Here is a 17,160-nt window from a genome sequence, read left to right on the forward strand (position 1 = left end):
TCCCTGTAAATTCATAATTTTGTTAAACTTATTCCTAAGTACTGTATGGATGAACAGAACATTTATGAGGCAAATTACAAAACACACTTCTGAGGAAAATAATAAAATATGTTACAAAATGTAATCTATATATCTATGAGGAAAATTACAGAAAACAAAAGACCAAGATAAGTGATGAGATATATCTCATTCATGGATTGGAACATCCACTGTTATTGGATATCAAGTCTCCAACAAATCATCTATAAATATTCTAATAATCAACAGAATTTTTCATGTAAGTGGACTAATTCCAACATTCACATTAAATTTTGAAAAAGATTTGCCCTGCTGGAGACAATTGTAGATTTGTTATAAAGCTGTAGTAATAAACACAGTGCTGTATTGATTCAGGGATAGACAAATAGTAAAGGCTTCAGAAATAAATTGAAGCATTTTTGGAACCATGAAAAATGACATTAGGAAACATTAAAAATCAGTGGGGAAAACACCTCACATACATTAGGGTTGTTACTATACAAAACACACACACACACAGAGAAAACAACAAGTGTTGGTGAGGACATGGACAAACTGGCACTCCTGTGCACTGTTGGTGGGAGTGTAAAATGGGGCGGCCACTATGCAAAACTGTATGCTGTTTCTCAAAAACTTAAAATAGAATTACTATATGATCCAGCAATTCTACTTCCAAATATATACCCAAAAGACTGGGACTAGAACAGATTATTTGTACATCTATGTTCATAGCAGCATGACTTACAAAAGCCTAAAGGTAGAAGCAACCCAAGTGTCCATGGACAGATGAATGGATAAACAAAATGTGGTCCAAACATAAAATGGAATATTATTCAGTCTTAAAAAGGAAGAAAATTCTGACAGATGCTATAAAATGAATGAAACTTAAGGACATTATGCTAAGTGAAATAAGCCAGTCACAAAAGGATACTGTATGATTCACTTATATGAGGTATTGAGTGTAGTCAAATTCATGTAGTCAGAAATCTTGCCAAGACTGGAGGAGAAGGGAATGGGGAGCCATCGTTCAGTGGTATAGAGTTGCAGTTACGCAAGATGGAAAGAGTTCTAGAGATGGATAGTGGTGATGCTTGCACAACGGTGTGAATGTGCTTAATGCAACTGAACTATATACTTAAAAATTATTAAATAAGTAAGTCCTGGGTATGTAATGTACAGCGTGGTAACTATAGTTAAAAATAGTTAAGATGATAAATTTCATATTATGTGTATTTTACAACAATTTAAAAAATTGTTTAAATATACAAAAAAACACCAACCCCCCCCCCCCACACACACACACAAAACACGGACCAGATAATACGCTATTTATCATAGTGATTGCCTGTAAGGAGACAGGAAGGGGAATGGGACTAGGAATGAAACTATACATAACTTCAACTATATCTGTAATGTTTATTTGAACAACAAACAAACAAATAGCTCAAGCAAATGAATAAAAGTTCACATTTGTTATTTTTGGCAGTAATCAATTACATGAATGTTTGCTATATTATTGTTTGTACTCTTATGTATTAATTTTTTTAATTAAAAGGATGAGGTTCAATGGCTTTCACATGATGGTGTGAGAAGAAGATTTTAATAATATAGATTAAAGCAGTTCCAAGAAATGACTAGATCAAGGATATGGCCTTAGAAGTAGGTTAGCAAGTAAAAATTATTACAGAAGTTAAAATTATAAATACTGTGCTATGAAAAAAAGAAAATAAAGGGAATTAACTGACAAAATCAGATAGTACGTGGACAAGTGAAAAATAAATTGTATAGAGAAAATATGCTATAGAAATTTAGTAGAGAAGAGGAAGACAAGATTATGAACTGGTCCAAAATGACATAATGAGAGAAATGGAAACCTAGGAGAACCACAAAAGAATAGGGTATGAAAGAGAGAATAAAGAATGGTAGAGTATTTTGGGTACAGGGAACGAGTATGAGACAAAGAATAAAGGCATAAATGAATAAGGGGTTTCTGCAGTAGTGGTTGAAGAACAGCTTGGCTGGAGCAGAAACTAGAAAGCATTGAGTAATATAGTTGGATAGGTGGGCTGAAATTTTCAAGCAGAAGATTCTGTATTTTTAACTTATTTCACACAAGGAACCATTAAGGATTTAAGCAAGTAGATGTTGTAATAAGAGTATTATTATAGGAAAATTAATCTGGAGGCATACAAGAAGAGACTAGAAGGGAGGGAAAACACCTTATGTTTTATGGAAATAAACTTTCATGATACTTGTTAATTTATGGAAGTTTTCACCTGTTTTTTTAAATAAACATTTTAAAAATAATATCCTTACCTTCCAGCTTGAGATTTATCCCTCCACATTCTATAATTCCAATGAATTTGCCTTCTATCTGACCATTTTTATAAACAAAAATTGTTGGTAAACAATTGTCATGGTAGTGTTGAATACAGCTATTCACGATGGCTTTAACAAATTTAGTTTCTGGAAACTTCCTTGCTAGGAGACTAAGATGCTGGTTAACCAACAAACACATTGGGATGCTAAAAAGAGAAACAGTACACAATATCTTTAAAAGCCGACTACTTATCTCAGTCTAATGAAGTAAGTGAAACATCTCCATGACAAAAAATGTATCTTTGGATATGGGTTTTTTTTAAATTTATTTATTTGAGAAAGAGAAAGAGGGTGTGTGAGTGGTGGGAGGGGCAGAGGAAGAGAATCTTCAAGCAGACTCCCTGCTGAGTGCAGAGTCCAATCCCTTGACCCATAAGATCAAGACCTGGGTGGAAACCAAGAGTCCCGAAGCTTAACCAACTGAGCCACCCAGGTTCCCCTCTTTGGATATTCTTCTGATATAACAGCTTATCAGCTCTCATCCTCTATTGTTACCTTTAGTAATGATAAACTTCAGAGTCCTCCCATATTTATTGTAAACACAATTATAGCCTGGGAGTGAAGCTTGCTATCATGGGAATTTGATGCCCAACTAAGGCTATCTACATCTGACTTAGCATCAATTTAATCAAGTTAGTTCCCAGTTTATAGGACCCAGGAAAAACAAAACAAGACAGCACACTTCAAGGGAATCCTTGGCAGTTCTGAGTTGAAACAAGGGATTCCAACTCTTTCCACCACCTTTTCCACCTTGGCCTTATTTCCACATGAGATTATGACATCCAAAGTGTCTCATCTCAAACTTCCTTGAATTTTTTTTTTTTTAAGATTTTATTTATTTGACAGAGAGAGAGAGACAGCGAGAGAGGGAATACAAGCAGGAGGAGTGGGAGAGGGAGAAGCAGGCTTCCCACCGAGCAGGGAGCCTGATGCGGGGCTCGATCCCAGGATCCTGGGATCATGACCTGAGCCGAAGACAGACACTTAACCACTGAGCAACCCAGGCGCCCCACAAACTTCCTTGAATTTCTTGACTCTGACATACTTCACCCACACTTTTCTTTGACATCCCAGTCCATGCAGCATCTTGTTCCCGATTATCCAGAACTATTCCCCATGAGAAATTTAAGGGGCACCTGACTGGCTCAGTTGGAGGAGCATGTGACTCTTGATCTTGGGGTCATAAGTTTGAGCCCCATGTTGGGTATAGAGATTACTAACAATAAATAAACTTAAAAAAAATTGATTGGAAGTCTCCAGAACCTACAATTCTTCCTGCTCTCTATCAATTTGACTCCCAATATATCCACTCTTCAATTAGTTCCTTTTCTCTATCATTCACTCACAACCTTATCAAACTGTTTCAGAGCCAATCCTTTACTTCATCCCATACTCATTTCACATGGGACCTTTCTCTGTTTGTTATTTTGCTCTCTCTTTTCCTGTTTTTTTCAATCTTCTCCACTTTCTATAAATATATTTAAGTTAATTTTTTAAAAGTTCCTTACAACTCTGTGTCTCCTTCAAATAACTACTCTCCTGTTCATAGCCCAAATAAAAAGGAAAATAATAACCTCTATGTTCCGTTCACTTCCTTTATTGAAAGGTTTTCCCTTTTTTTGGCTTTTTTGATTACACTTTCTTTTTCCTCCAGTGCAAAAAAAAAGGTGGTTTTATTAAAGCACAGGGACAGGACCCGTGGGCAGGAAGAGCTGCTGTGATAGCACTTTCTATTAATTTCCTTTTTATTTCTTTGACTTCCTTCTTCTATGACTCAAATGTATATGTTCTTTGTGATTGTGTCCTTCTTCTCATACTAGACACATTCACTGTGCAATCTTATCCATTCTGACATCAACACTGATGAATTTCATCTCCTCTCCTTCCTCAAAGGAAAAAAAATGTATATCTGTATATATTATACAATTCTGTATTTTCTTAGTTTGGCACTGAGGCCAAAAATCTCCCTATTCTCTACAACATCTACTCGGTAATCACATCATGTTGCTTCTACTTCCTTATCTCATACCTAACCTCTCCTCTTTTTCTCCATTACCTTACTTCTTTCCTTTCTTATCTGAGCTTCATCAGATTATCCTAAGGGTCTGTTTCCAGACTTGGTTTCCCAAATTCATCCTTGATCCTGTTGACAAAGGGAGCTCAAAATGAAAATCTCACCATGTAACAACTGCCCTTCCTTCAAGCTTAAAATCCCTCAATGGCTCCTCGCTGCCTTCAGGATAAAGTCTGGGCTCTTCAGTATAGCTTTCAAGGTTCTCTGTAGTCTCTCTAGCATTCTTCTCTGCCTGCTACCATATTACTTAAAGCCCTCCAAAGCAAGATGCCGTCTTATTTCTGTATCTTTCTTCAGCTGGACACTCCATCTAACACACTCCATTCATCCTGTCTACTTCCTCTTTGGGGAATCTTATTTTTTGAGGCCAAGACCAAGAATTACATACTCTGTAGAAAGTTCCATACTTCCTTCCTCCAAGCATAAAACTTACTACTCCCTCTTCATTGCTTCTACAGTACTGTGTATAGAATTCAACTGTAGCACCTAAAAGACTTTATTATTATGTCTAGTTGTCTCTCTCTCTACTATATTGATGGCATAGACAGATGTTTTATATGCCTTTGCTTCTCCAGCATCTATAAAATCCTCAGAAATCCTCTTAATACTAGACAATGTTATATATCAATCCATAGAGCAAGAAATTAAACGCATTATACATTTAACTTATATTTTAGAATATGTAACATCATTTATTTTCATAATTACAACCTACTACAAATCTAGATATTGCTTTATTTTAGTGGGTGACCTACTTTAATATTAGAAAAGTATGTACTGCCTAACTTAAATATCAATTTTCCACACAAAGCAATTAACATAAATTGACTTTGTAAGTTTCCATTTTCCTCAAATAGTGAAATGAATCCACTAATATCTAACTTAAAGGAATTTTATCATACTGTCAGAATGAGAGCTGAGTCAGTGGTACGACAGACACTTATGGGGTAGTTGGGGTGAATGGCAGAATGTAGGTGGACATTGATGGTGATAGTGAAAAGTGTAGAATTAAGAGAGTATGGTTTAACAGATTATGTGATTATGTGCAGAGACAAAGTGGTTGCCTGAAGACAATCTGACAGCAAGTGGTAAGGGAACAAATTTGGTGTTGGGGTTCAGGGGCCAGAATTTAACCCCAGAAGAACTATAAAATATAAGGGAGACCTCTGCATCAGAACATGAGATAAGGGCCTAGTTATGGTATTCAAGACTCAAAATATACATTTGGCATAGGAATGATGTAAAAACCCAAAATTGGAATTTGGGCACAGGTGTAAGACTGAATAAAATCAGAATCAAGGCTGCCCTGAAGCTTAGCCACTAAGCTCACTGGCCCAGGGTGATTCGATCCCCCTAGGGGACACTAGGCGAGCTGAGCCTTCACTTGGATGAAGAGTTGGCCAAGTTCTATAATTTTAATGGCAAAAAGACATTAAAATTACAGAACATATGAACCTAGTTAAAAAACAAATTCTTGGGGCACCTGGTTGGCTCAGTCGGTTAAGCATCTGCCTTGAGCTCAGGTCATGATCCCAGGGTCCTGGGTTGGAGCCCTGCCTCAGGCTCCCTGCTCAGTGGGGAGCCTGCTTCTCCCTCTCCCTCTGCATCTCCCCCCTGCTTATACTCTCTCACACCCTCTTTCTCTCTTTCAAATAAATAAAATCTTAAAAAAAAACCTCTTTTGTTCCTATAAAATTTATAGGAGGCAGCTAGAAACACAAATATATTTAACAGTTATACTCTACAATATGAAAAGTTATGAGTCAATCCATTATTAAAAACTAGACTTTTCTAAGGACTATTTGTCACACAAGTAATTATTTTCTGTTTTATAAATTTAATTATAGATTAATTTTCTTAAAATGTGTGTTTTATACCAACACATAAATGCATTTTCTTAATGTCAAGAAAACGAATATTTTAGGTAACTATCTTTGATTGCCCCTCAAAAAATCTTCTGGGGTCACAAATACTTAAAATATTATTTAGAAGATTCTTATTCTTTGAGTCCATCAGAGGAAATGAGAGTTTGAAACAGCCTCGCTGAAACTATAACACATTCGATCTCTTTCATGAACTTTTGAAAATTATTTGTCCAACCTAATCCTTTCTCTAGAAATAACCATTAAAGTAACTAATTTTGTGCTGTGATGTGGGCATTCAGAACCAACATCAATTCTGCTAATCACACTGGGTCCCAGAAAAGATATTCAGTGAATCGCTTCAGTATACATTTCTCACACACAAATCCCATTATTGTAAATGTCAGTGTCTCTCATACTTACTTGTGAGGAACCAAAATCAGCAGCATTTACCAAGTGGTTTAACCAGATAAGTGGAATAGGAAAAATGGGAAATGATTCTTTTTAAGGCTTTAAACTACTCAAAAATTAATTTCCAAGCATTTTAGTTACAATAACAGTAATGTCTTCTTTAATGGGACATGGTGTCCTCTCAAAATTTGTGTGAGGAACTGGTGAGCTGGTAAACAGCAGGGCTCTAATTTGCATAAATTGCTCTGTGCAGAGTTTCTGCAAGGACCTGAAGAGAGAAGAAATTTTTTATTCAGAGAACGAGATGAACACAAGGAGGAAACTGGCATGGCCTCTGTTCCTGGACTGGCGTGGAGCCCAGGCAGAGCTTGCAGTGTGTCTGTGGCACAGAGTTGGGGAAAAGTCCGCTCTACCCAATTATCGTATACCAGGCTGGTAAGGTCTGGGGACATTTGGGTTATGCTTAGTAAAGTAGGCACTATAAATTGTTTTAGGAGCACAGGGGAGTACAAGGGAATTGTTCTGTTAAAAGAGACTTAAAAGACATGATCTATCCAAATGCACTGCATGACCCTTGACTGGATCCTTTGTCAATTATTATTAATTTTGGAATTATTACTAATTTTGTTAGGTGAGAAAACAGTATTATGGTTATATAGAAAAATGCCCTTATATTTTGAAGATGCATGCTGAAGTACTCAGGAATAAAGGTTTATGCTGTGTATAATTTACTTTGAAATGATTCAGCAAATATATACACATGCACATAGCTACATACAAATAAAAATATACAAAAGTGGCAAAATGTTCATTATTGAATCTACCCAGCTAGTATTTAGGGTGTTCATGTTATCATTCTTTCTACTTTTTTGAACATTTGAAATTTCCATAATAAGTTAAAAAAAATTAATGGCCAAAGAGTGGTTTTTTTTTTTTTTAAAGATTATTTACTTAAGTAATCTCTACACCCAGCATGGGGCTCAAACTCACAACCCTGAGATCAAGAGTTGAATGCTCTTTTGACTGAGTCAGGCAGGCACCCTGAAAGAATGCTATTTTTCTAAAAGGTGTGACAAGTTCTTTAAATTAGACATGAAAACATAATAAAAAACCTAACTTAATCCCTGAAGCCCATTACTCTCTACATGTATGTATATGTTAAAAAGAAAGCCACAAGGCCCAAGGTGGAGTTACTTGCTCCCAGGACAGCAAAGACTTAATTACAGTTTCAACCTCTCCAGGAGTCATATTTTAAGCCAATCAATCTGGAATTTTCTGGTCAGTACCAAATGAGGTAATCTGTCACATGAGCTCTCCATTCCCCAAAGGAAGATGAGGTGATCCATCTAATAAGAACTCCCCTCCCATTCCCCCCACTAAGAGAAGGTGACCTTGCCTGAATAATCCTTTCTTTTCTTTTACTAATAACTTCCTGTTCCACCCTCCTTGCTATAAAAACCTTCCATTTTGTACAACTCCTTGGAACTCCCCTCTACCTAGAGAGGATGCTGCCTGATTCATTAATCACCTAATAAGACCAATTAGGTCTTCAAATTTACTTGGTTGGATTCTATTTTTTAACATTATATATGTATATATGTATGTGTGTGTGTGTATATATATATATATATGCTTTCTTTTCTTGAATAATCTTTGTTATATGCTTTATAAAACCTCAAAACCAGACATAAATATCTTAAAACATTAGTATATTAACATTTTGCAAAAATGTGATGGTAATTACCTTGATCTGTATAAATGAATTATAACTGATACATCTTTTTCTGCATTTGTGACTTCATTCACGTACTGATTTCCAGAAATTTCTCTTAATTCCCCAAATTTTTGTTTTTTCCTAAGAGCTTTCCATTCCTGTAACCGCTTTTCTCTAATTAAAAAAATGAAATAAAAAAAAGAAAATTGTCATAGTCTTCAGGTCATCCCTATATATAGTAACAATTTAGGGCAATGAATGTAATGCTAGAACATATCAGAGACTTTAAAGAATGATAGAATAACTATTAATGGTCTTATAATGCCAATTTCTTTTCTTTTTTTTTTTTTAAGATTCTATTTATTTATTTGAGAGACAGAGAGAGAGCACAAGCGGGGGAGGGAGGAGACAGAGGGAGAGGGAGAAGCAGACTCCCCGCTGAGCAGGGAGCCTGACGCAGGGCTCCATCCCAAGACCTGGGATCATGACATGAGCTGAAGACAGACACTTAACCGACTGAGCCACACAGGCGCCCCCCAATTTCTCTTTTCATACGGGCATTTGTGTTACAGGTATTGCAAAGAATAAGGAGTTAGCTATTGACTTTTTGTTGTTGTAATATTTTATTTATTTGAGAGAGAGAATGAGAGGGAGAGAGAGCACAAGCAGGGTGAGGGGCAGAGGAAGAAGCAGACTCCCTGCTTAGCAGGGAGCCTTATGCAGGGCTCCATCCCAGGACTCTGGGATCATGACCTGAGCCAAAGGCAGATGCTTAACCAACTGAGCCACCCAGGCGCCCCAGCTATTGACTTTTAAATTTATTTTTATTTAAGACTAGGTCTTAATCATAGCTATAGAGAGTTTATTTAGACATTGAGCCAACAAATTCTCATACACAGGTTAAACACTTACTAAGGAATATACATAATAATAGCTAATATTTATTGAGTGCTTACCATGGTACCAAGCACTGTTTTAAGTGCACTATATTAACTAATTTAACTTTATCAAGTTAGTACTATTATTACCCTGTTTACATGCTCTTAACTATCATGCTAAGCTGACCTTCAGTCCAAAGCCTTTGCAAATATGTGTAATTACTTGTTATAAATTTATTGCAGGAAGAGAAGTGGTAGAGAAGAGTGATTACTTAATAGTGTGATGGTCAACACTTCTCTTCCTCCTCTACTCGCACCTTCTCCTCAGTTTTCTTTGTTATTTCAGTGGGTTGGGCAGGGAGAGTCACACCTAGTTTTGCCATCAGAAGGGGACATCATGTTCAACGGCCAGCATTTTTCCCCTAGCAATCATATCAATTGGGATTCAGTCAGAAAAACAGAAAGCCCTCCAGCTATCTTAAACAGGCTTAATCTGGGGGATTAAGTGCTTAACACACGTGATGTAAAAATGAAGACTATAGGCTGAGCTACCAGGAATGACTCCCAAAACAACATTGAAAACCGGTCTGCCAAGGGAGGAGCTTTCTCTGCTGCAGTCCAGGAACTGGGGAATCTGGACCTACTGTTTCAATGTGTCCTACCATCAGCCTACACTGGGGATCAGAAAGCCACTGAAGCAACGGTTGTCTGTAGGGACCTATCTCCTTTGCAAAGACTGGAAGAAAATATTTGCAGAAGACATATTGTGTGAAGAACTATTACCCAAAATATACAAATAACTCTAAAACCTCAACAATAAGAAAACAAACAACCTGCTTTGAAATGGGACAAAGACCTTAACAGACAACTCACCAAAGAATATACTGATGACAAATAAGTGTATGAAGAAATGCTCTACATCCATGTCATCAGGGAAATGCGAACTGAAACAAGAGACAACTACATATCTATTAAAAGGGCCAAAATCCAGAACACTGACACCAAATGATTGAGAGGATGTGGAGTAATAGGAACTCTCATTCATTGCAGTGGGAATACAAAATGTACACCTTTTGGAAGACAGTTTGGAGTTTTCTTGTATAATTAAACATACTCTTACCATATGATCCAGCTGTCATGCTCCTTGGTATTTACGCAAAGGAGTGAAAACTATGTCTACACAGAAACTTGCACACAGGTGTTTAAAACAGCTCTAATATTTATCACTGCCAAAACTGGGAAGCAATCAAGATGTCCTTCAGTAAGTGAATGGATAAACTGTGGTATATCCAGATAATTAGTACTGGTCAGTGCTAAAAAGAAATGAGCTATCAAGCCATGAAAAGACACAGGGGAACCTTAAATGCATATTACTAAGTGAAAGAAGCCAATCTGAGAAGGCTACATGCTGTATGACCCCAACTATATGACAATCTGGAAAAGGCAAGACTATGGAGACAAGATTATGGTTGCCAGGGATGGGGGGAGGGGTAGAGGCTGGCAAATAGGCAGACCATAGAGAATTTTTAGGGCAGTGAAAATACTTTGTATGATACTATAATGATGGTTACATGTCATGCATTTGTCCAAGCTCATAGAAAATACAACACTAAGGATGAATTGTAATGTACACTCTGGACTTTGGATGATTATGATGTATCGATGTGGGATCATCAGTTATAGTACATCTATCACTCTGGTGGGAGATGTTGATAATGGGGGAGACTATGCATGTGCTGGGGCAGGAGGTATATTGGAAATCTCTGTACCTTCCACTCAGTTTTGCTGTGAATGTAAAACCGCTTTTAAAAAAGTCTTAAGTGTGCCCTGGATGGCTCAGTTGGTTAAGCGTCTGCCTTTGGCTCAGGTCATGATCTCAGGGTCCTGGGATCGAGCCCATATTGGGCTCCCTACTCAGTGGGGAGGCTGCTTCTCTCTCTCCTCCTTCCCCTGCTTTCTCTCTCTCTCTCTCTATCAAATAAATGGATAAAAAATAAAAACTTAAAGAAAAAAGTATTAAAATTTTTTGTTGGTTTTTTTGGCTGTAAATGAGGAATTTGCTTTAAATCACCACTATCAGGATGACTACAGAATTTTCCCTTGTTAATAACAACTTTTGAAAGGCTACAGGTTCCTTTTTCCTTAGATTCAAAGTGACAACAGAGATATGAAAGTAATGCCGTAAGTTGGTGGCAATTAGAGTTGGAGTTTTGATATGGAATATGGGAGTGAGAGAACTTCCCCATAGAGTATCTCTCTTTAATCTCTGTGGCAGAGATTGGTTGGGCGGTCACTGGTGTATTTTCCTCTTCCAGGGTTCACGGGAAGACTACATTAGCCAGCTTCCCTTGCAACTGGATTAGGCCCAGGAGCTTGGATTGTGGCCAATAGAACAAGAGTGAAAGTGTTATGTGCATTTCTGTGACTCAGCCCTGAAATCTCCTATGCTATCACTCACTCTATCTCCCTAGTCCCCAAGCCTTGAGGGAAAGGATTCTGACGTGATAAAGAGAACCTAACAAAAAGAGCCCATTAATCATCTCAATAAATTCTGCTGACACAAACGATTACATTAGTAGGACTGCTATCCTTGAACAATCCTTGCATTCCTTGAATAACTAATTATTCATTATATGTGATTATTTTAATACACTGTGTTATTTGCCAATGTGGTATTTAAGGTTTTGGCATCTATGTGTCAAAAGCGAGACTGGTCTAAAGCAATGTTTTTCAAGTTAAGGCATGTGGACATTCTAATCACTTAAGTATAGCAGGTTCCACAGATGGGCATATTCCTGAGATCCAACCCAAATTTACTGAATATTACCTCTTGGTGCTGGTCTCAGGAATGAGCATTTTTAAACTTTATATTATGGACAGTTACTAACATATACAAGGTAAAGATACCCGAGATGTACACATGGCCAATCTTCTTGCATCTACACCCCCATTATCTTCTCACCTCAAGGGCTATTCTGAAGCAAATATAAGACAGCATATAATTTCATCTGCAAATATTTCATTACATATCTCCAAAAGATGAGGATACTTTAAAAAATGTAACTCACATGGCACAATCACACCAAAAACAGTAATTCCTTAATATATTCAGATATTTTTCAAATAATCCTATTCTAAAATACATAAAATATCCATAAAATTTACCATGTTAACCATTTTCGACTGTTCAGTGGCATTGAGTACTGTATCCATTTTTAAAAGTTTGCTTATTCAAATGAGGATCCAAATTAGATTTATAAAAATGGTTGTTATATATCTTAAATCTCATTTAATTGCAGATTCCTTTCCATCTATTTTTTGCCCTTGCAATTTCTTTGTTTTTGAAGGAAACCAGATTGTTTGTCCAAGGTTTCCCACAGTCTGAATTTTGCTGGTTGCCTTATCAAAAAGTCAATTCACATGAGAAACATACATTTATTTTTTTAAAGATTTTATTTATTTATTTGACAGAGACACACACAGCGAGAGAGGGAACATTAGCAGGGGGAGTGGGGGAGGGAGAAGCAGGCTTCCCGCTGAGCAGGGAGCCCGATGCGGGGCTCGATCCCAGGACCCTGAGATCATGACCTGAGACGAAGGCAGTTGCTTAACCAACTGAGCCACCCAGGCGCCTGAGAAATATACATTTTTATTAACAATTTTGGGTGATTATTTTGACCAACCAACCTAAGAATCATGAGTCTTATTTCCTTTCTTATGAGTCTTGTCTGATTGTTACAGTCAGGTTACAGTATCAATTAATATAACAATGTTTTATGCAATAAGTTAGTAAGCTTTCCATCTTTATAAAAACATAGAGATTATCTGTACCTTGAAAACAGAGAAAAATCACCTAGAGAACAAATTTTAGGAAGCAGCCTAGCTTCTCTCTTATGCTTTTCTATCTCCTATTGAGTCAGTTTTGGAAATTTATATTTTCTTCAAAAAATCATATTTTTAAATGATGCATATGCTCATATATCAAATATTCTCTTGGTCTGGCTTCTTTCATTTAGTATAATGCTTTTGAATTTCACCAAAGTTATTATGTATATCACTAGTGTGCTTTCTATTCTTACAGAGTAGTATTCCATTTCAGGAATGTACAACAATTTGTTTATTCATTCACTTCGCATGTATTCATCATATCAATGGACTTTTAGGTTGTTTTGTTTTTAGCTATTATGAATATTCATGTACAATTATTTGTATTGACATATATCTTCAATTCTCTCAGGAATGTGATTGCTGGGTTATATGTTAAATGTATATGTAACTTCATAAGAAATTGTCAAACTGGTTTTTTTGGGGGTTTTTTGTGTGTTTTTTTTAATTTTATTATGTTATGTTAGTCACCATACAATACATCATTAGTTTTTGATGTAGTGATCCACGATCCATTGTTTTCATATAACACCCAGTGCTCCATGCAGTACGTGCCCTCCTTAATACCCATCACCGGGCTAACCAATCCCCCTCCCCCCTCCCCTCTAAATCCCTGTTTGTTTCTCAGAGTCCATAGTCTCTCATGGTTCATCTCTCCCTCCGATTCCCCCCGCCCATTTTCCCTTCCTTCTCTTAAAGTCCTCCATGTTATTCCTTATGTTCCACAAATAAGTGAAACCGTATGATAATTGACATTCTCTGCTTGACTTATTTCACTTAGCATAATCTCCTCCAGTCCCATCCATGTTGACGTAAAAGTTGGGTATTCATCCTTTCTGATGGCTGAGTAATATTCCATTGTATATATGGACCACATCTTCTTTATCCATTCATCTGTTGAAGGGCATCTCGGCTCTTTCCACAGTTTGGCTATTGTGGACATTGCTGCTATGAACATTGGGGTGCATATGGCCCTTCTTTTCACTACATCTGTGTCTTTGGGGTAAATACCCAGGAGTGCAATTGCTGGGTCATAGGGTAGCTCTATTTTTAAATTTTTGAGGAACCTCCACACTGTTTTCCAAAGTGGCTGTACCAACTTGCATTCCCACCAACAGTGTAAGAGGGTTCCCCTTTCTCCACAACCTCTCCAACATTTGTTGTTTCTTTCCCTGTCCATTTTTGCCATTCTAACTGCTGTAAGGTGGTATCTCAATGTGGTTTTGATTTGAATTTCCCTGATGGCTAATGATGATGAACATTTTTTCATGTGTCTGTTAGCCATTTGTATGTCTTCTTCAGAGAAGTGTCTTTTCATATCTTCTGCCCACTTTTTGACCTGATTATTTGATTTTTGGGTGTTGAGTTTGAGAAGTTCTTTATAGGTCTTGGATACCAGCCCTTTATCTGTAGTGTCATTTGCAAATATCTTCTCCCATTCTGTGGGTTGCCTCTTTGTTTTGTTGACTGTTTCCTTTGCTGTGCAGAAGCTTTTTATCTTGGTGAAGTCCCAAAAGTTCATTTTTGCTTTCGTTTCACTAGTTTTTGGAGATGTATCTTGAAAGAAGTTTCTGTGGGCCATGTCAAAGAGGTTACTGCCTATGTTCTCCTCTAGGATTTTGATGGATTCCTGTCTCACATTGAGGTCTTTCATCCACTTTGAGTTTATCTTTGTGAACGGTGTTAGAGAATGGTCGAGTTTCATTCTTCTGCATGTGGCTGTCCAATTTTCCCAGCACCATTTATTGAAGAGACTGTCTTTTTTCCATTGCATGTTTTTTCCTGCTTTGTCAAAGATTATTTGACCATAGAGCTGAGGGTCCATATCTGGGTTCTCTGTTCTGTTCCATTGTTCTATATGTCTGTTTTTGTGCCAGTACCATGCTGTCTTGGTGATCACAGCTTTGTAATATAGCTTGAAATCGGGCAACGTGATGCCCCCAGCTTTGTTTTTCTTTCTCAACATCTCCTTGGTGATTCGGGGGCCTTTTCTGATTCCATACAAATTTTAGGATTGTTTGTTCCAGCACTTTGAAAAATGTCATTGAAATTTTGATCCAGATGGCATTGAAGGTATAGATTGCTCTGGGTAGCATAGACATTTTAACAATGTTTATTCTTCTGATATGTGAGCATGGAATATTTTCCCATCTTTTTGTGTCTTCTTCAATTTCTTTCATGAGTGTTCTGTAGTTCCTAGAGTATAGATCCTTTACCACTTTGGTTTGGTTTATTCCGAGGTATCTTACGGTTTTTGGTGCTATTGTAAATGGAATCATTTCTCTAATTTCTCTTTCTACAGTTGCATTGTTAGTGTATAAGAATGCAACTGATTTCTGTGCATTGATTTTGTATCCTGCCACATTACTGAATTGCTGGATGAGTTCTAGTAATTTGGGGGTGGAGTCTTTTGGGTTTTCCACATAAAGTATCATGTCATCTGCGAAGAGAGAGAGTTTGACTTCTTCTTTGCCAATTTGAATATCTTTTATTTCTTTTTGTTGTCTGATTGCTGTTGCTAGGACTTCTAGTACTATGTTGAACAATAGTGGCGAGAGTGGGCATCCTTGACGTGTTCCTGATCTTAAGGGAAAGGCTCTCAACTTTTTCCCATTGAGGATGATATTCGCTGTGGGTTTTTCATAGATGGATTTTATGAACTTGAGGAATGTTCCCCCTATCCCTATACTCTGAAGAGTTTTAATTAGGAAAGGATGTTATATTTTGTCAAATGCTTTTTCTGCATCAATTGAGAGGACCATATGGTTCTTCTCCCTCCTCTTATTAATGTGTTCTATCACATTGATTGATTTGCGAATGTTGAACCACCCTTGAATCCCGGGGATAAATCCCACTTGGTCATGGTGGATGATCCTTTTAATGTATTGTTGGATCCTATTAGCTAGGATTTTGCTGAGGATTTTGGAATCCATATTCATCAGGGATATCGGTCTGAAATTCTCCTTTTTGATGGGGTCTTTGACTGGTTTGGGGATTAAGGTAATGCTGGCCTCATAGAATGAGTTTGGAAGTTTTCCTTCTGTTTCTATTTTTTGAAACAGCTTCAGTAAATAGGTATTATTTCTTCTTTGAATGTTTGGTAGAATTCCCCAGGGAATCCATCGGGCCCTGGACTCTTGTTTTTTGGGAGGTTTTGGATCACTGCTTCAGTCTCGTTACTGGTTATTGGCCTATTCAGGTTGTCAATTTCTTCCTGTTTCAGTCTTGGCAGCTTATAAGTTTCCAGGAAGGCCTCCATTTCATCCAGATTGCTCAGTTTATTGGCGTATAGTTGTTGATAATAATTTCTAATAATTGTTTCTATTTTCTTGGTGTTGGTCGTGATCTCTCCCCTTTCATTCATAATTTTATTAATTTGGGTCCTTTCTCTCTTCTTTTGGATAAGTCTGGCCAGTGGTTTATCAATCTTATTAATTCTTTCGAAGAACCAACTTCTAGTTTCGTTGATCTGATCTATTGTGTTTCTGGTTTCTAATTCATTGATTTCTGCTCTAAGTTTAATTATTTCTCTTCTAATGCATGGCTTAGGCATCGTTTGTTGCTTTTTCTCTAGTTCTTTAAGGTGTAGAGTTAGTTGGTGAATTCGGGATTTTTCTAATTTTTTGAGTGAGGCTTGGATGGCTATGTATTTCCCCCTTAGCACCACCTTTGCAGTATCCCATAGGTTTTGGACCGATGTGTTTTCGTTCTCATTGATTTCCATGAATTGTTTAAGTTCTTCTTTGATTTCCTGGTTGACCCAAACATTCTTGAGCAGAGTGGTCTTTAGCTTCCAAGTGTTTGAATTTCTGCCAAATTTTTTCTTGTGATTGAGTTCCAGTTTTTTTTTTTTTAAGATTTTATTTATTTGACAGACAGAGACACAGCAAGAGAGGGAACACAAGCAGGGGGAGTGGGAGAGGGAGAAGCAGGCTCCTG

General features: G+C 37.1%; 1 protein-coding gene across 1 annotated transcript in view; it reads right to left on the minus strand.

Moving 5' to 3' along the window:
* Positions 1-17,160, minus strand: part of PDCL2 (phosducin like 2) — a 29,409-nt gene that overhangs the window by 780 nt on the left and 11,469 nt on the right. Inside the window, exons 3-4 of the mRNA XM_064582423.1 lie at positions 8,489-8,632; positions 2,335-2,543 (exon numbers count right to left, since the gene is read on the minus strand). Of these exons, the coding sequence (XP_064438493.1) occupies positions 2,335-2,543; positions 8,489-8,632 (353 nt within the window). The remainder of the gene's footprint in view (positions 1-2,334; positions 2,544-8,488; positions 8,633-17,160) is intronic.

Source organism: Mirounga angustirostris, unplaced genomic scaffold, assembly GCF_029215605.1.
Source record: "Mirounga angustirostris isolate CCGP_5_RB_7025 unplaced genomic scaffold, mMirAng1.0.hap1 SCAF_2, whole genome shotgun sequence".
Taxonomy (NCBI): Eukaryota; Metazoa; Chordata; class Mammalia; order Carnivora; family Phocidae; genus Mirounga; species Mirounga angustirostris.